This window comes from Passer montanus, unplaced genomic scaffold (genome assembly GCF_014805655.1).
Source record: "Passer montanus isolate IOZ18808 unplaced genomic scaffold, ASM1480565v1 scaffold34, whole genome shotgun sequence".
In the NCBI taxonomy this organism is placed as follows: domain Eukaryota; kingdom Metazoa; phylum Chordata; class Aves; order Passeriformes; family Passeridae; genus Passer; species Passer montanus.
The window spans coordinates 7,228,077-7,248,246 of NW_024368152.1; the positions used below are offsets into that span (position 1 = coordinate 7,228,077).

At 36.2% G+C, this 20,170-nt stretch overlaps 1 protein-coding gene across 1 annotated transcript in view; it reads right to left on the reverse strand.

Moving 5' to 3' along the window:
* Window positions 1–373: 373 nt before the first annotated feature.
* KIDINS220 (kinase D interacting substrate 220) overlaps window positions 374–20,170 on the reverse strand; it is a 72,073-nt gene continuing 52,276 nt past the window's right edge. The window contains exons 21-27 of the mRNA XM_039715586.1: window positions 18,606–18,832; window positions 14,372–14,482; window positions 13,449–13,505; window positions 6,930–7,070; window positions 5,047–5,145; window positions 3,941–4,189; window positions 374–2,075 (exon numbers count right to left, since the gene is read on the reverse strand). Of these exons, the coding sequence (XP_039571520.1) occupies window positions 807–2,075; window positions 3,941–4,189; window positions 5,047–5,145; window positions 6,930–7,070; window positions 13,449–13,505; window positions 14,372–14,482; window positions 18,606–18,832 (2,153 nt within the window). The 3' untranslated portion in view covers window positions 374–806. The remainder of the gene's footprint in view (window positions 2,076–3,940; window positions 4,190–5,046; window positions 5,146–6,929; window positions 7,071–13,448; window positions 13,506–14,371; window positions 14,483–18,605; window positions 18,833–20,170) is intronic.

Here is a 20,170-nt window from a genome sequence, read left to right on the forward strand (position 1 = left end):
TTCAGTGACTGCAAAACTGTGTACCTATAATAAATAATGGTTCCACTAAGTCAGTGATAAGGTATTACCTTATAAATAACTGCCAGTTCCAGTGACACATCAAGACAACATTCCTTACAAACCTTACCACCACTCTACCCAAAGTTCACAAATTCAACAGTAACTACTGAACATATAGAGAGTAAAAGCATACATATAGCCAAATAAGTACCTTAACACTCAAATTTCAACATATGTAATTTATGTTGCACACATTAATTCATAAATTAATGCAAAGTTTGGTAAGGTTGTGCTAGTTGATGTTTTTGCATCTTGAACATCAATTGCAAGGATGGACACCATTAACTTTACTTTCAAATATGGAGAATTCGATGTTTTGGCATCTTGAACATCAAATGGCAAGGATGGACACCATTAACTTTACTTTCAAATATGGAGAATTAACGGAATGTTTAGATGGGATAAGTAATACATATCCCAAGGGCAAAGCAAAGTCACATTGTACTTTTCATAATTAAAACATACTTCTGTAAAATCGGCCCCTGACCAAACCTTTGCACAATGTTTTAACAAATAACTGATCTTCCATGCTGACAGCTACTGCTTTTACATGTGGGGAAGGTCTGAAGTAGTTTGCTTCTGATAAAAATTACTCCTCCTTTCAGAAAAAAATGACTGAAAATAATCTAGGCCTTCTTTTACAATATTGAAAGCTTGAACTACAGAGATTAATTAATGTAACCACAGACTGACAAAGAATTCCAAGCAACAATTCATGAGCATACTCTTTTCAACCTGGCTGCTTTTCACAGGATACTCTCTCTCTCTTCTCCGAAACCAGCCCCCTCTGAGGCTGCAACAGTGTGGAGCTCTGATGAATCTTTTGAAAGCCTGGTATAACTTGAACGTTGGCTTCGCTTGTGAGCAACCGTCTTCAGGTTCTCATTCTGAACTGCAGTTGGATTGGAACCTGAGCCAGGGTGCAGGGTAATTTGAGATGGATCTCTGATACCTTGTATTTCTTCAAAATTTTGATTAGCTCGATTGCTTGGAGCACTGTTGTTATTTAAGGTGACCGTACTAGGGGTTCTGTTTAAATTGTAGACTTTCTGGCAGGCTGGCCAGCTCTCTTCAGGGCTACTGGCTATCAGGCTGCTTTCAGAAGGGCTTTTCTTATCTTCTGAGCAAATAGACATGCGAACCACAGCTGGATCTTGAAGGCCACTAAGGCTGTGTGGAATTCCTCTTTTTGCACTGTGACTGTCATCTTCAAGCTCAATGAGATTTGCCTTTTCAAGCTGTGAATCATCTGCTCCTTCATTGTGGAGGGAATGATTTGGAGAACTTTCGTTGGATCTTACACCAGAGTCAGATGAATCTTTCTTATCCAGAAGGGCATCTGTCAAATACTCCTTTGCTTTGATGAAGGTTCTAATAGGTTCAGAACCATGTTCTGGAGATTTGGGCTGTTTCTCTATTTTGATATCTGTTTTCTTATCTTTACCTTCCTTAAGAAGTGGAGTATTATCTGATTCTTCGGTTCCTGACTCATCTTCATCGCTGGGAAGTTTCTGATACCGGAGAGTAACTCCCTTAAGTTTTAAATCTGCAGCCTGGAAAATACTTGTTCTTTCCAAAGATTTCTTTCCTGGCAGAAGCTTAGAACCAGACTGATCAGATTTTTCATCTTCTTCAGTTATAGGATCCAAAGGAGATGCATCATTAGTAGAAACACCTGAAGTACTGTAATCAACATCATTCCTCTTCAGCAAAAAGGACTTTCTTCCATCATCTTGTTTCTGTTCACCATCTTTTCCTTTTTCCTGCTCTGCATTGGAGTGCAGGGAGCCCCCCGACGTGCTCTGGCCCATATAGAAAGCACTTGAGCTATGAGGGGAGGACCTCCCACTTACTGTGGTAGAATTGGCACCTCCTTCTAACTGTGACATTTGAGCAATATATTCTCTATATGCGTCTCTGTACTCTGCCTGCACCTTGTCTGTAAGCTTTGATATTTCAATACTAGAATCTTGAGAGTTAAGACTTGAAAGACTTGGAGTTCTACGAGTTTGTGACTGGGAAAAAAAAAAAAAGAAGAGAAAAAGGTAACAGTTAAATGAACTATTTATTTTTATTTTTATCAATCTTCTTACCTGAAATAATGCAGAGCATTAAATATGTACTTAAATTATTCTTTTCATTGCTGCAAATAAGATTATGCAAGTGAAACTGTAAATACTATAATTAAATATGCTTACTATAAACATATATATGGAATCACACACACAAACTAAACTGAGAAAATATTCTTATTCTTGTTCCCATAACCAAAAATTTCTACAAAACAAGCATTTTATCCAGTGCATTTGAGTCTCTTCTGAGCATATAATTATAAAGACTGTATTTCTGTGTCAAGATGGGCTTTTCCAATACATTTCATACATTTACAAAATTTGCATTTTATATTAGAAAGACAGCAATAATTCATCTAAATGTTGAACAAATCTCAAAAATATCTTTAAAAGACCTCTACCATAAGTACTTCAATATTTCCTGGCAAAATTCCATTGCACGTATCTGTTTTCAAAAAATCAATTTTCTGACATACATAACCCTCTTTGCCCCCATGTCTGCTTTTCGAATTTATTTCTCACTACCCTACTCTGACATCACTGGTAACAAATTAAACTAATTTCCCCAAGTGCAGTCTGTTTTGCCTATGATGGTCCCTGGAGAGGGATCTCTCCCTACCCTTATCTTGTTCCACAAGCCTTCCATTATATTTCCTCTCCCCTGCCCAGCTGAGGAGGACAGTGATAAAGAAACTTTAGTGGGCACCTGGCATCCAGCCAGGGCCAACTCACTACAACAGAGAAGCTGAAATACAAGTCAGTATTGACTTAAAAATTCTAACAGGTGAATTCTAATGTTTTCTGAAGGACAAACCACCTTTCTCATTCCTTTGATTCAACTTTAGATAACTATATAGGCATCAGAAGCACTGTTTATTCAAACACATCAAATGTGCCTAATGCCACTTTAGTCTAGAAAAAACATACATTGATACTCCATGGAAATGGGCAGTTAGGGTAATTAGTATCCTAATTGTGTGTGCATGCATGCACACACTCTGAAGTATCTGGAATAGAAATCCATCTCTAGGATATATATCCCAAACCCACTTTCACAATGTTGATTATTGAAAGTATCACCTATAGTTAGGAATTTGGGGTGTCTTTGTATTTTGTTCCATCTTCAAGGTTTGATAATTTACTTTTAGAGATGAAAAGGGCTCCTTTGAAAATCCCCACTGGATTTGTTGTTTCTTTTTTTTTTTTAAATTCTAGCCACTACTTAGCCACCAATTGATTAGTTTTATTTCTTAAGGACAGACAAATGAAAACCCAACACTTCACATGGTCTCAAGATGCAGAAGAAAACTGACCACCATGGCTGCAGAAGGATGTCAGTTCTGCAATCTATGAACAGGTTATACATTGTAAGGACAAGGTTCTGATATCATGGAGCACTGTCTATTTTCAAAAACCTAACAAATACATTTGTTGAAAGGGCTAACGTCTGGTTAGCACATAGCTAAAATATTTCATACACAAAGCCTGAATAACACAAAAATACTGAAGCCTTGGAAGACACCACCCTAGGCTAGATGAGAAAAGCATGATAGCTTTAGGTTTTTTGTCATGAAGAGTGATTACTGGAACAGATGAGTAGTTTTCAGATGGCAAAAATTAAAGACATCAACTCAGAGTATGGTTAGAGTTTACATCTCTGCAGTACTAGGCTTTACTACCTAGACTGAGAACTGAAAGCATCTGAACTATCCTAGAGTCTTATTTCTTGACTTGTCTAGAACAAGCCTGGAAAAAAACCCTCTTTTCCACACATGTAAGCAAGCAGAATACATTTCTCTATTAAATACCTGCCAACTTAAGTTACTGTGGCGTGGAGGAGCTTCATCAAGACCAATTGTGTTGAGTTCTTCAAAGCTGAAGTTCAGTGTGTAGGGAGCTTGACCAGCCAGACCTGTCAGCTCAGTGTGAGGCAGCTCGGTGCCGTGGCCGGGACGGCGAGCAAGGTCACTGTGAGGAATGGCAGCTGGCCCGTGCTCCGCTGCCCCGCGAGCATCCTCCTGAACAGCCTGATTTTCTGCATTTCTCATTTCAAGTATCTTCACGTGCAAAGAAAGACAGTTTAAATGTAGTTACATAAATAGAAGAAGTTCTCAAAATTGATAAACAAGAGTTCCATTAAAAATAGGAATGAGGAATTCACAGCTGTAAAAGTGTACCTGTATATGCAGTTTTGACCATGAGAAAGTACAAAGAAAAATCACTTGATAATTCTTTTGTATTTCAAATTGTTATAATTACTGCTCAAACCCTTGAAAGAACCCACACGCCATGAAGATACTTAAATTCTTGTAAAACTAGTAAGTTTGTAAAATTACAAATTTTAAAGCAAAACCAAACACTTTGTATCTAACAATAAGTCTCATCATGTAATTCTTGGTGTTTTTAAGACTGACTTACAGTTGAGAGACACACTGTTATTTCAAGAAAGAAAACTGGCAATAATCTAAAAATACTTAAGAGAAAACTCAGTTCTCTGTCATGCAAAACCCTCACTGTAACAGCCTGACTGCCCAATTCCTTGCACTTATTATTACACATACTTGGAATTCCCTGACTAACTTCAACAGTAGGACAGAGATTTAAAAAATAGTTAGGCTTTGATAATTTCATTAAAATAAGCAAATTTCAAAAAGGGAACCCATACAGGAAAAAACTAGATCCCACAAAATAAGGAGGTAAAACTTCAGAGTTCACAATCAATTGAGATGCAAATTCATAGGCCAACAGTTACTCATTAGGTCTTAAGACAAAGTAAAGAAACAGCAGAAGCATTCATGCTTTAAGACAATACTTACAAACTTAAAGACGATGACAACAAGGATGCAATCAGAAAGAAAAAAAAGACTCATACTGAAAAAGACTAATTTATGATGACCTGAACAGAAAGTCTTACCATGCTCCTGAACAGGTGCCAGTCACCAAAATTCATATTCATTTCTTTTTTCAGTTCATCAATGTTGCACTGAGCCAAGACACGGCCATTTATATTTGCCTAAAAAAATAAATAATGTAAATTATGGATACAAGAATAATGGCACTGCAGTAACAGACTAAAAAGGTAGATGTAAGGCTGGATGCAGACTACCAGTGAAATTTCCCAAAGTAAATATTAAGTCTAATTCTATATAAAACCATATGTTTTTATAGAAGTATAATTAGTGATAATTGCTGATGGACAAGAAACACCCATGTGTCATGGAAAAAAAAATGGAAATATTAAACCTATTAAAAATGTGTATAAAAAAGGCAGTATGATAGTGTCCTATATACAGACATAAGGAAATAATATGTAAGTGGTGGAAAAATTCAGGGACAATAAGCCACACTGATCTGCTTACATTTCTCCAGCTTAGGACAGAAATGGACTGCAGACACCCAAGCATTTGAAGATAATCAGACAATGAAGTCCCAGGCAGCATCTGACCCCTGGCTTGAGGCATCTAAGATCAAGTACTACCTCCATTAAGTTCCCTCTCTGCATGAAACAGGCTTACATTCCTCCCATCATCAGAAATTCCCAGGGATAGAAGATTAGACATCTTTCTAATGTTCATCATCAATCAGAGATCAACAAGGAAGTGCTTAAACAAGATCTATAGTCTAGAAAGGTGATTCCTCACATTCGACATGTTTACATAGTGCTGAACTTCCAGGAGCACCAAATTCAACACAGAACCATCTTCATTACATAACAACGAGAGGTATTTCTCTTCATACCACGGATCAGTGTATGGACAGAATGTAAAAGAGGAACCATGTCTTAGGAGAGCAGCCAGAAAATGGAAGACCCAAGTTAAGAGCTCTGCTTATACTGAGGGATCTCAATGGTTTTGTACCCATATCCCAGCAAATGGTCTTAGTCAAACCAGGAAATCTGAGCCATTTTCTTCCTTCTTTTTTCATGATATCCCTTGTAAGAAATGCAAGACTATAAATAAGAGGCATCTCATTAGAGGTAACTGATGAGCAAATCCTTCTTTCACTGTGGAGCAAAGGAAGCAACTAACATTTTTTGCAGCTTCACTTAATGACCTGCAATCTAACATCCTACTTCTTGCTTTAAGTAACTTCACTCAAGCTTGCTATAATAAACCTGTCTCTTAATTCCTGAATCAAATCCTTCCTGTATTATTTAAGATACGATAGGTTCCAGGACAAAGTGAACTCAGCAAAAGCACTAATGACAACCTTCATAATTTTTCCCTTCTTTCTTTGTAAAAAAGAGCAAATAGAATGGTGAAAAAAGGGTTAAAGAGCAAAAACCAATTCAGTGTTAATGTATCTATCACAGAAAAGAGGAGAGAGAAAAATATACAGTGACCTTTTTCTGAAGCAAATAGATGTGGACTGTGATAAAGAAATGGAACATCTTCACCACTCATTTACAACAGGAGAGATGTGCCAATTTTTCACAGAGAAAAAAAGAAAGGGATATTGATACCTAGATACAGACCACATTTGCAACCCTTTCTTATTTTTTCATTACACATGGCAATTTTGAAAACATTTTTCTTGCTTCTTTTCTCAGAATAACCAGTCTCATCAGCATTTATATTTCTGAGTGTTTGTCCTTTTCAACAGAGAGCATTTTCTCTGAAAAATGAATGCTTGTATTAAAATATCCTCCAAACTTGTCATGCACAGAACTTAGGATGTTATTTTAACATTTGATGTATTTAAATAAAAATTTTCAAGAAAAGAGGTAACTAAATATTTTCCTCTCCTTGTGTATCTCCATGTTTAGGAACTAAACACATTAATGAAATTCAGTGATACCTTCTTTATAGTTGCAGAGTACTGAGGTAGCATGCTCTGGTCCAGACCATCTATCTGCTTTAGCTTCTCACACACAGCTTCCACACTCATTGTGCTCAGAGGTACTTGGGATCCTCCTGTGGCTGACCCTGTGCCTGCTCCCTGTAAGTGAGGAAAACATGCACATAAGACTTGTTCCAGTACTCAGTACACCCAGAAGTTCACAATACACACTAACACAAACCAAGCTGTGTTCAATTGTATTTTAAAATTAAGAGATGAGAATATCAATGCACAGGCATTTTTAATTACTATCAGAATATCTATATATTGAGAAACATTCATTATATATATTTATAGGAGAAAAAAACCAGCACCTTGAGTCCTGTCTTTGTGACAAAAAAACCCTCTTACATAATTTTAAGTAAAGAAACATAAAAATCAGAAATATTAAGTACAGGTTAATCAATTTACAATTCAGTTTCACTCACAAGTTTTCCCCTAACTTTAGTAGTTACTTTGCTTTTGGGATGTTTGGGTTTTTTTCTCAAATAATGCAGATAACAACTTAGATTTTTCTGTCTTAAAATCTCCTGGTTTATTATCAGACAAAGATGACCTAAAACTCAAGACACTCAAAACAAAGTTAACTCCTCAACTACTTGGATTAATTGGGTAATTTTAACAGTATCTGTTAATTTTGCAAAGGTTCTTTCAGCTCTATTTATGCAAGATCAGCCAAGGGGCAGCACTGAAACAGCAGCACTGCAAATGCCCTACAGGTTACTATGAGGATACTTCAGGTACCCCAACCTTGGGCAAGGTTCAGGTAGAAATTATTTATAATTCAGCTCTGTAACACAAGAGTGGTCATGTTAATGTTGCTAGCTTCTGGGAGTTTCAAAGAAAGGGTGGAAAACTAAAACAAATGCATTTGCAGGTAGACAGTATATTAAGGCAGTATTTTCTTTCAAAAAACCACATTCCCCCTGGATGGGAACCTATGCAGTTATAGGTTCCAAAAAGCAAAATCAGAATCAGTTCCACCAGTTAAAAAAATATTTGTATGATCTCCACTTGTGAGGGAGGTTGCACCCAGTAGTGATTCCAAGTTCCAAAAAGCAAAATCAGAATCAGTTCCACCAGTTAAAAAAATATTTGTATGATCTCCACTTGTGAGGGAGGTTGCACCTTTCCTTTTTTCTTAACATGAAGATTTGGATGCAGCATTGTAGACTGTGCACCAAACAGCTCATTTTGGAAGGATGCAAAAGAGCTTCAAAGCTTCAGAGGTCATCATCACATGCACAAGCCCTGGAATGTAAAATTTGACTATCCAGGTAATCAAATTTTATTTATATTCCTCAAATCACCAATGAAGACTGGTTTTGGAGTTGTAATATTGTCTCCCATTTTTATTTAATTACTTGGAAGATGTTTAATCTTTCAGAATTAATATAAATTACTAGATAAATTACTAAATTACTAGATCCCCATCTCCATGAAAACCAAGAAGTATCATAGAGAATGCCATTAACCTTATCTGAATTATCTAAACCAGGATATTTACGAAGAATTTATTCAACTAGTAATTCCAAGGCAGCAATCCAAAACCCCATTATCTACTAGCTCAGAGTTATTTCTGACTTACTGCTATCAAAGATATCCTGATCTGGGGAGCTAGGCACACTCCTCACCCAAGTTACTCTGAGTTTCAAAGTTTAGGTAATATTACATATAATTGCCCCAAAGTTCTCCACCAGATGTCCTTGAAATGGACTTTAAAGTGTGTAACTATCAGCTTCATTTGGGAACACTGCTGGGGGTTGTAGGGAATTTGAGCCTGGCAGTTCACACACTTGCCTGGAAATAGCTGGGGCACCAATCTTGCTTTCTTTAACCATTCCTAATTTTTTTTTAATGTCACGTCAATTTGATAATAAACAAACAAAGGATATATCCCGTTTTCTGGGAAGACAAACTACCTAAATTACTGCAGAAAAATTAAACATTTTAGTTCCACTTCAGTCTAGGCACTTAACCTAGGGTTTGGTATTCCTTTAGAGGACATGCCAGCTACATTTCAGATATATTTCAATGTCTCCCTAATCAGGTACCTACAACACCCAATTAGTTATCATATAGGCATCTAAAGGACAAATTTTAGGTCTGAATTTAGTCTGATTTTTAGCACATCTAAAATCTGTATCGTGTCAAGGATATAAGCCAATCACCAAAATTATGAAAATGACAGAATGAAGCTTCACTCATAATCTATTTATCATGTACCTCTTTTATGAACATCTTTAATTATCCTCTTAAGAGTCACTGTGGGTTTTTCTTCAGAATACCAGTTTGATCCATTACTTCCCCACAAACACACTATTTACTATTGACATGAGTTAGATAATATATCAACATAGACAAGATACTAAGTTAGTTCAAATCTTAATTATTTTTTGAAAGAAGGCTTATCAATTAAAATAAAAGAAACTGTTATAGCCAAAATTACTTTGTGGCACCACTAAAATAAACTGTCCCCAAGCAACATGTGTTAGCAATTGCCTTTGTTCTCAGAATCTATTAAATACATCATCTATGATACACCCAGAAATAAATGAAGAAAAGTTTTAAACACTTCTAATTTAACAGATTTTCGTTCAGATCAAAATATTTTTCTAACAATCAAGGACAAGCAATTCTTTCTGCATGCATTAAGACCTAGTTTAGAAATTCTGCTTTCAGTGTATAAAAAAGATACATAAAAGCTGAAATATTTAGACTATTTTTGTTAAAGTGTGAACTGTTTGAAATAGATGCACATTAATCCAAATCATTCTTTATGAAAAGCACTCTCTGAAGAATAAGTAATGTAATAGCTTTAGGGATATTGTCATCATGTAAGTGAATTAAAACTGTACTTAAACTGACACATTTTTCAGCCTTAGTGGTTTTGTTAGAGACGCTTAGAGAACATTAGTCTGAAAAGTATTTGCCATGCAAAAGCTAAAAGCAGCTTGTCAAAACAAACCTCAAGGCTAGTAATGAGCATTAGTTTACAGACAGCCCAGCATGAAGCACCAGTATGATAGCTTCTGGAATGACTCTGAAACAACTGAATGAGAATTCACACGAAGTGGCTGTACCTGTCTGTTTTTGTTTAACTCAGACTTACACAGCTTTGAGAAAAGGACAAAACACAATTAAAAGAAACAACAGCTTGAAGTGACATCACAAAGGTTGAACATACAGAGAACATGCTTTGAAGTAAACAGGAAATCAGGGTTAGGATAGACAGAATATTTTCATAATGTGATGAAACTTTTAAAATAGGTCTTCAAAATATACATTTAGGATATGCTATACAAATACTGTTTTCACGAGCAGACTCTTCTGTTTTGCATTTGTAAAAAAACCACTTGCTATATTCTGTTTTGCATAAAGGTTTTAGATTATGTTTCTGACAGAAAATCCTCCTTTTAGTGAAACATTCTCCTGCCATCTCAAGATCACATTATACTACCAATATACCTCAAATAACTTTTCAAACTTCTCTCTAACCAAATCTGCCAACACCCCTCGCCCCCACCCCTCCAAAAAAGCCCCAAAAACAAAACAGCACCACCCACAGAATAGAAAAGTTATTTCTTGTAAGCACAAATATTCAAAGCACAAAAATGCTACACAAAAGCACTGGAAAATCTGTAAGAAAACTCCCATGCCATATATTTTCATTCATGCTCAAACTTTTGTAAAGTACTTCCAGTTTCTTAAGAAGTACTCTATGTTTATCTATACTACATGCTCTGGGCCACATTAGTCCTCATTCAAAGCACACCTAATGCTACATCTTAATGAATTGTATGTTCAGTGCAATATGAAAAAATGTATTTAAACTAAGTAAATATACTGGAACAAGCCGTTTCCTAAGAAGTCAAAATTAACAATGCAAACTAAAGCACAAAATCAAGTTTATGACAGATAAGCACTCCTAATGCTAGTTTGATTTCTAACATAAAAGGGGATTCTGTGAACCACTCCATGTTACCATTCCATGACCGGTAACACTGCAATCTACCTACAAACTCTTCAAAAGGGCATGCTAGAAGTTTTTGCAGTTATTCAGAAATAAGCATTTGTACAGTAAAACCAGCAGAAATGCATGTTTGTCTCCAGAAAGAAAGAAAGAAGAAAGGCCAGCATCTTAAGACTATTTTCATTAGTGATTCAAGCTGATAACCAAAAATTTGCAACGCACCTTCATGCTGATACAACTAAATAGATGGTATTTGGTCAACTTACCAGTTTGACATCTATGTTTTGATCCATTCAGCAAAGATAGTACACTATGGTCTGAGACAGACAAGTTTTATCATCAGGAACAGAAGCTAAGTATAGAAGGTGGCTAAAGTAAAATGCTTGATACAGGATGACTATACTCAAAATATTCCTGATTTTTATTAAGCTAACCTAGACTTACACAGATACTATGAGACTAATGACAGTGGTCTGGAATTTCAGAACTTGGTCACTCCAAGATCAGACTGACAACAACAGCAGACCCATAACTAGATCACATAACAGCCTCCACACAGCTCTGTCAAGTCATGCAACAAGCAGAAATTATGATCTGTATGAAAAAAAATTATACTCCTGAGTAATCCTGTTTTTTTACCCTGTTATGACTCAAACATTCAAAACAATGATTATTCTCTATTTTACACAGGAGTTGCAACATTTCTGGCTCCTTGCCAGTTTAGTATGAAAGACAATTTTGATTCTACATGCTCCTCTTGTTTTCAATCACCAAACCAATTACACATCTTGGTGTTCATTAACTACTTTGTGCAGTTCTTTTTTAGTTTATTTAATTACTTTGCGTGCACCAAACCATTTAATAAGTTGGATCACTTATATAGCAGCAACGACCCATCAATTAAGAGCTACCTAAATAGCTGGATGAAATTACTGTACCCATCATCTACAGATAATTGTAGCACATAAAACAAATATAATATTGTTTTCTTTCATGGAAAATTCAATAAAGTTGATAAAAGATTTGGATATAGATGAAACCCTGACATTGCATATCATATCATATCCTGATTAACAACCTTCTTGTCAACTTCCCAAGAGACTTTAAAAAAAATTCAAAGTTTTAGATTTACACCATAGGTTAAATAGTGCTAAGTCTTACAAAAATGTATGATCTGATATGCTGCATTACAGACTCACAACAGTATAAATTAAATGAAAAAATAGATCTAACAAAATCTTCCATTATCATTATCTCAAAGGAAGTTTTGTTTTAATGGTTTAATTCCTGTATTTTCTTACTTAGAGGCTCCTTAACTTACAGGAGTCTTTTAAACTGCTGTTTGAAGCTGCATGTAAATGTGCATTATGATAAATACTCAGCAGCAAGCAGAAGAGGCACCCAGTTCTAATTCTCCTGCTGAAACTCATTCACTACTTTGCCCCAAGACTAAATCCCACTTTTCCAGGCTTGTGTGCCTTGCCACACTCACAGAGACACACAGTCCTCAGCCATCATGCTAATAGTTTTGAGAAAATCCTTTCTTTTCCTTGCACTGGCAAGTCTCAAAGGCCTGGGAAAGGAATGTGATAATGAGATACGGAATCAAACACAAGGATGGCATTTCCAAAGGAAAAATTACTCCAAAGTCATTCCTTTACACAAGTTCAAAAATGACTTGGGAGAGAAACTTAGTATACCTTTTCCACTGCACTGCACATATGTGGTTTCTCAGTCAAAGTTATATACATTTAGACAGAGTTTGGAATCTGTGTGGGATTTGATTGTCTTTTCATTGCACAACAGTAGAAAGACATTTTTGTAATTATTTACTAAAAGAAAAAGTAAATGCAATCCAACTATAATTTTTTGCCAACAACTATTGGCAGCAAATATTAAGAGAATAATGACAGTCCCATTAAACTCTTTGTCTTGGTATAAAACACAATTACCATAACTGGAGTTAAAACATATACCATAAAGTTGGCATCCTAAGTATGAATACTTAGGATAAAACAAGTCATAGAAAAGGTAATTGTTAACATTCTGACTCAAGAATAAGCTTATGACCAGCAATGTTTTATTTTTCCATTTCTATCAAAGCTGCCTTATACTGTGTTACCTGCAATAGCTTTGCAGGTAGAAGTAGGTTTGGGAGAGAGTTGACTGAAGCAGAAAAACACAATTACTTCTAAAACTTAAGCACTGAATGACCAGCTGTCATTCTACACTCTGCTCAGCTACCACAACACTTGACTGAAAGCTCACCACAGCTACTGAGAAAGGCAAGGGGAAAACTACAGGGGAAAACAGAGTACATCTTACAAGTGAAATATTAGCTTTTAAATTCATTCACGAACTACATTAGTTTTCAACTACTCTATTTGCCCACCAAAGCCACTGATGCAGTGTTAGTGAACTGCAGTTATGATTAATGCAGACTCATTACTGCTGAAAAAGCAATGAGATGCTAAAATTTCCACACCACATGACTACTCGTTTACCATTGAGGGGTCTGTGGGTGAAGGAAGCCCCTCATCAGCATCCTCCTTGATAACATCCTAACAACAACAAAATATTATGGTTTGGGTAAAATGATCAAGGGCTCAACAAAAATCATGAAGTAAACAGTGAATGAGAATGATCTCATCATAATACATAATTCAATAGAAACACATTTGTTTTCTTTAAGTGATTAAAGCTTTTACCACCTTTTAACAGCCTTGCTCATTGTATCAATACCCTAGAATTAAAGTGACCAACAAGTGAGGCTTTTACATTTTTATCTTTCCTTAGTTTATAATTCCATTTGAACAGCCATCTGTCAGTAAAATAAATACTGTTAAGTAGGAAATTTATTATTCTATAGTAAGCTAGAAAATGTCCTTCTAATGGGTAAAACTGAATTATATGTACTTGCAAAAACACTTAAGATAAAATGTATTTTGTTTTACTCAAATATTGAAAATATTTCTTTTAACATTTAAATTTGATCTTCCAGTTTCTAGCATTCTTTACAACATTAAAGGATGTAATTTTATCTTCTACAGAGACAAAGAATTTGTGCCATATAATTAGAAAAAGTTGAACATAAATTTACAAGTAGCACTCATTTTATTATACCACTACATCTATTTTGGTACTGTAGTACAGTTGGCATTTTCATTAATATATTTTTTGCCAGTATCACAGGTCATTCTCCTCTAATCTTTATACATGGGTGCTAGAATTGGTTTTCCTCTGAAAGGAATTTCTAAAGTTAAAACAAAATACATTTACATTACACATTAGTAACACCTTTGCTTAAAATATTTATAATATAAAGCTTATACTTGTCTAACAGAACCATCATTAATAACCTTCAATTTCATTACTCACTATATTTATTGTCTAGGTTAGTATTTGAATTACCCTTCAAAATACTTACTAGGCCATTGTTCTGATCTCTGGACAAACTCGTTTTTAGTGGTGGACGTGAGATGAGATGAGAACTGCCAGGGTAATACCTTGGCATGTAAAGATATGGGGCAAAGAATGGCTATGAAAAAAAAAAAGGTGTAACAAAAAAGGGACAAACAATTACACAAATCAAAATGTAATAATAAAATAAAAATCATTACAACAAAACACATCCTCTAGTTGAGTTTCATAAAGTAAAAAAGAGCAATTATTAATAGCGTCTTTACTTTTGCATTGAACCATTGAGCAGAATTCAATCAAAAGCTCTGGAGTGAATTCTTCAAAACCACTCCAAATGACCCCTTTTTTTCCCTCCAAGCCAATGAGTGCTCTGGTATAGTTTTCTGGAGGATCAGAGTCAGAATGGTTTTGGTAGCTACACTCTAATATCTGCTTTCAATATGGGAAAAGGTAATTTAACAATAATTCTGACAATGTCACTCTCTGACCTTCTAAACTTAAAAGCAGGTGCTCAGTAAAACTTTGAGTCATTTGTAATAGCCAAGACAATTGTACTAAATAAACAAGAAGTGTGATACATAAGAGCATCACTAGAATTTCCCATATCTGTGGCACCCAACCTGGGGGCTTCCACAAACACTAGGTTTTATAAACATATGAACAGATACTTATAGCAGACAGTACTGGAGCTTTGTTTTGCTGGAAATACATTTTGCATGTTGTTCAATACAAATAACATTTAAGGGACAGTGTTAACTTAGACTTTAGGAAAAGCAGAATTACAGCACTCGTTGCTTTCAACTCATTGCCCCATTCTTAATGAAACTCCTCCCCCCAGAAAAACTCCAAACCTAAAAACCAACAAAACACCATAAAAACCAAAAAGAAATCTCAAAACAATGGCTGTATTACTGATTTCTGATGTTTCTATGTGTAGCATTTTTAAAACTGTATTATCCAGATACTTCACAAGAGAATATATTATCTGAATTGTGTTTCTGCACATGACAAGATTCTGATTAGTGTACAGCACCAAATTCAATATAGAGTAAATAATTCTATGACTAAATGGAGAATCTATGAGGAAGGAGTAAAATTTGTTGAAACATTCCACTTTAGATTTGCCAATAAGGACTTAAAAACTTCTGTATTCAGAAGCAGCTCTAAATAACCTGAGAAATTCAAGTTTAATTTTTGAGTATATAATATATGTAGATAGCATATGCTACAACTTCAAGCACTTTATGGAAAATAAAAATGGTTCCATATTCTTAGGTGCTAGAGGTAGATTCTGAGCACTTTCACACAATTACCACAAAAATTTCATATGCTTTTCCAACACACGAAGTTACACAATATTCATTGTAACCAGTAATCTAAATGGGGAAGTTTGGTTACCCAGCCTTTGCCTTACATTTTTTGACTAATATAGAATGATGCAGGAAAGTTCACTGAATTAAAACTATTCCACTGTCATAACATTCTACAAATAATACAAATTTTTTTTTTGAAGAGAGAATAATTTCCAGAAAATACCACAGAATCATTTAATGCCTCAGTTTTTCACTAACAGCCTAAACCATGTGGAAAGCCCCCAAGCACAAAATGCTTAACTATCAAACTGCATTCAAGTGCCCAACTCTCACTGCAGAGCCTCTTCTGTGAAACACACAGGGAGCTTGCTGGTTGCATGATATCAGACTACAAAACAATGGAAAAAGTCTGTCCATTAAGGCAATTATCCCACAATCCTCTCATAACTTCTAATCAACCCCTGGGCCCATTTCAGCTACTCCACTGTTTCCCAATTGTGGAATCAATTCTCCATTACAGGCCAAGCACTTCAGACTCAATCTTCATTTGAACTACAATACAGGTATCATGAAAACATGAGATCAATATAAATATACATTGGGCATAAACCAGTGCACAGTTGCTCTTCAAGTCTGCAGATCGCCTACAAAGCTTAATGGATGTAGCAAAACATCATTTGTTCAAGATATCATATCATTTTCTCCTCTTGTAAAAAAAGAAAAAAAAAGTATTCACATACCAGAATTTCTCGCTCCCACCCAGGATATCCCAATTAGACTTGTCTACTGTTCTGACCTTCCCTGTAAGAAACATCATCTCCACAATGATCCACGAGAGCAGCAATTTTGAGAAGCTGTACTTGAATTCAGCTTTCAGCCTGGCCATTAGACAGTGGTAAACAACACATGTCCAGCTTAGCCCTATACTGAGAACCAGAGTGCTAAACTGAAGAGCTTCTGAATGGGACCATAGTCCTCTCTTTACAGCTAACCAGGGGGAGAACTGGGTTTTAAACCAAAAATTAATAGATTACATCACTGGAAGTTTCAGGTCCATAACACAGAGGAATCTAAAGAAAAAAAAGAAGAAACATACATAATAAAAAAAACCTTATTTTCCAAAAATGAAGCCTCTTCCTCAACAGCTCAAGGGGGTTTTTCTTAAGCATAAATTAATGCTTAAAGACAACAGGACAGGAACCATTTACTGGTCAGAATATGGCACACATCCCCAAGAAATGAAGGTGTTTTTGAATAAAATCCAACAATTTTCACAGAAGTATTTGAATCTATTGTGTTGTGTTATACCAGTATCCAAGACCTCTCTCGGAAACTTCTACTGGGGTCTATTCTTCAGTTGATGTTTGTTTTTTTAAATACCATTTTTACAAAAACCTAAGAAATGAAATATGATTGAAAATAATGAAGAAAACAGTTTTTTAGGATGAATTTTCTACTTTTAAAAGCTTCTTATCACTTATCTCAGTATGTGGTGCTCATGACAGTACCTTTATGAGTCCAGAGTAATGAATACAGTTCTCTGTCAATATTTATTAAGTGACACACTAAAAACAATTATACTTTAGAAGGGTAGTATAAAATTCCAGTCAGAAAGGCCAAAATTGAAGCATTTTAGTCTTCAGCAGGCAAAAAAGTAAGCACGTCTGTAAGCCTTAACACAAATGAACAAATAAACACTTTGTAAGAACAGCTTATGACTCACCAATAATTATTTCTCTAATGCTTACTGGAGCCAAAAATCCCAATACAGGTTTCAACAGTTTATCACCCCTGCCTTTAAACCTTGTCATGTACAGTAACACAAAACAGGGCAAAACAGACAAAAAATCAGGGTTTCCAACAAAACAGTTATTTGGACTAAGCTGAGTTAGTATCAACACAAATATTCATGTGTCAAGCATTTATCAGTGTTCAAAATATATGCTATTTTATGTTATTTTCAACAAAACAGCATACTGTCACTGTCTTGAAGGTATATAAGAATAATTTTGGAATAGATAACTTAAAAAGTTCTGGTCTACATATACATTTTTTTGCTTTGGTTAACAAACACTGATTTATGAATAACTCAATTTACTTTTCACCTTAATAGGTTATATGTTTATCTACAGTCAAATCTACTTAATATTGAGGCTATTTCCTGTATATAGAAGCACGCTATGACTATTATCAGCTGTTTGTGGTTTTTTTCATGATAGTACTGCAGAAAAAAAAGTGAAAAATAAAGTTTAAAAATACTGAACACATCCCACAAAACCAGAAAGTTTAGACTCTCTTCAACTATACAGTAAAGCACTTAATTCAATTTTTCACGTGAGCCATTCCCAGGACTACATTTTCTGCGGCCCACAAATAGCTCAAAAATGTATGTTTTATGCAATTCAGGTTAATTCCTTTAAATGAGTACAACACCAGCTTAGGGAAAAGATCATGGAATGACTTCAAAAAGAGACAAAAGGGAAGACAGACATACATTCTTATAATCTGTCTCCCCACTTGAGTTTCTGTATGTTTTAACGAAAGTAACCAAAAAACAGACAGGACCCCTTCTGGTGTCTGTGAGCATGCAAAAAACTGAGCACAGTTTACCACCCCCAAAAAACAAAAAAAACCCCAACAAAACAAAAACAGACAAAAAACCACCAACCCAAAAAGCCCTGCAATATCCTACAAATGAGCAGCGTCTCATAATAATTTTTTCTCCTTTGTAATTTGTTTTTCTGATGCCATTTACCATGTTTATTCCCCAAACAACAGTGACTGAACATTACTGCAAAATTTGTCAGCTTTTGGACTTTTCTCCACTCCTAAATAAAACTTGCATAGGTATTTTAATATTTAATAGATGACATCTGCAGTACTACCAGACTAAATCAGAAGAATGTTAACTGGATCTCGATTATTTACCCGATTGTAAAAGGGATGCTGAGGTCCTGTCATACCACTATAGTAACTGCTGTGAGGCTGGGGGGACAGAACTGCGCTGTTGAAAGGCCCATTGAAAGAGGTGGTAGAAGAGCAAGCTGAGGAAGGCTGGCTGAACAGAGATGTTGCTCTAGCAGGGGCCTCATGTAAAGGCAAGGTGGGATAAGGAAGTCCTCCAATATTCATCTGATCTCTTGCAGCACGAACATCTGAAATATAAATTGGTAACAAGAATATGATTTTGCTTGAAGTACTTGAAAAAGTTTTTATTTGTTTGCCAATTCATTACAGTACATTTTTGTATATTTAACTCCAATCAGAATCCATCAAGTAGAACATCAAGAAGGTCAAATTTCAGCTGGATTTGGTTGATTTCTCTTGATGATCACATCTACACAGGAGTCTTTAGGAAAGTTAGGATGGTTTATCACATAAACTTATATAGATTATTAAATCCCTCTAAACATTTAGATTTTTTTTAAAAATGTGGCATAAAGGAACCTAACAGTCACTCTGCAAGAGAAGCTGCTCCAAGGCTGGTCTGTACCATGGCAGAGTGACAAATCCCAGCATACACAGGCCTCTTCTGATTCACCAGGGACTGTCAATGCTCTCACAGCAGGCACTACAGAGACCTGGGAGCTGCCAAAGAAAAACAGGTCCCCAACCAGCCTCAGCCCAGGGAGTGTGACAAGGTAGTCTGAATGGCCAGGGCGCAGGGAGGGTGCAGTCACCCCAGCCAAGAGGTGAGCCCCTTGGTATTCATCATCCTCTTGGAAGGAGCTCAGATATGGCATCCACGTAAGGTACAAACCCATAGTCCTCTGCACTCACCAGAAAGGATGTGACAACACAGACACACCTCCCATCCCAGGCTCAGGCTTGGGGAGGGCAGAGCCTGTCACCAGTGCTGGATGGTAGTAGAGACAACAGCTACGTGAGGCACGATCAGGCAGACAACCCTGGTCCATCCTGGTGCAAGTGTTAAGCAAGGAAGCAGAAAGATTAAGAAGCATGAGAGAGTCAGAGGATAGAGACTGCTGGAATCATGCTCTGGCCTCCTTGAGACAGAACAGCCACCAGAAAAAAGCAGAGATCCAGGGGACTCTGTATTCTCCCCATAACAGGTAAAAGGCACCTGTGCCAGGGGATATTCATGCTGGACATCAGAAACAATTTGTCCATTGAAAGTCTTACAGAGATAAGGCAGGAACTCCTGAGGTAACAGTAGCCAACAGGGAAACACCACCAAAATACTTCAAAGGAATTAAAGGGTGCTCCTCTAAGAAGGTGACACAGCTGACAGCCCAGCTGAGGTGCCTCTACCTCAGTGCACACAGACTGGGCAACTAACAGGAGCAGCTGGAAGCCACCGTGCTGCCACAGAGCTGTGACCTGCAGCTGCCATTCCAGAAACTTGGTGGATGAATCCCATGACTGGAGTGCAACTACTGATGGCTGCAGGCTGTTCAAATGGGACAGGAGAGGAAGGAGGGGAGGAGAGGTTGGCCTCTACATCAAGAGATGGAGAGACTACAAATTCTTAA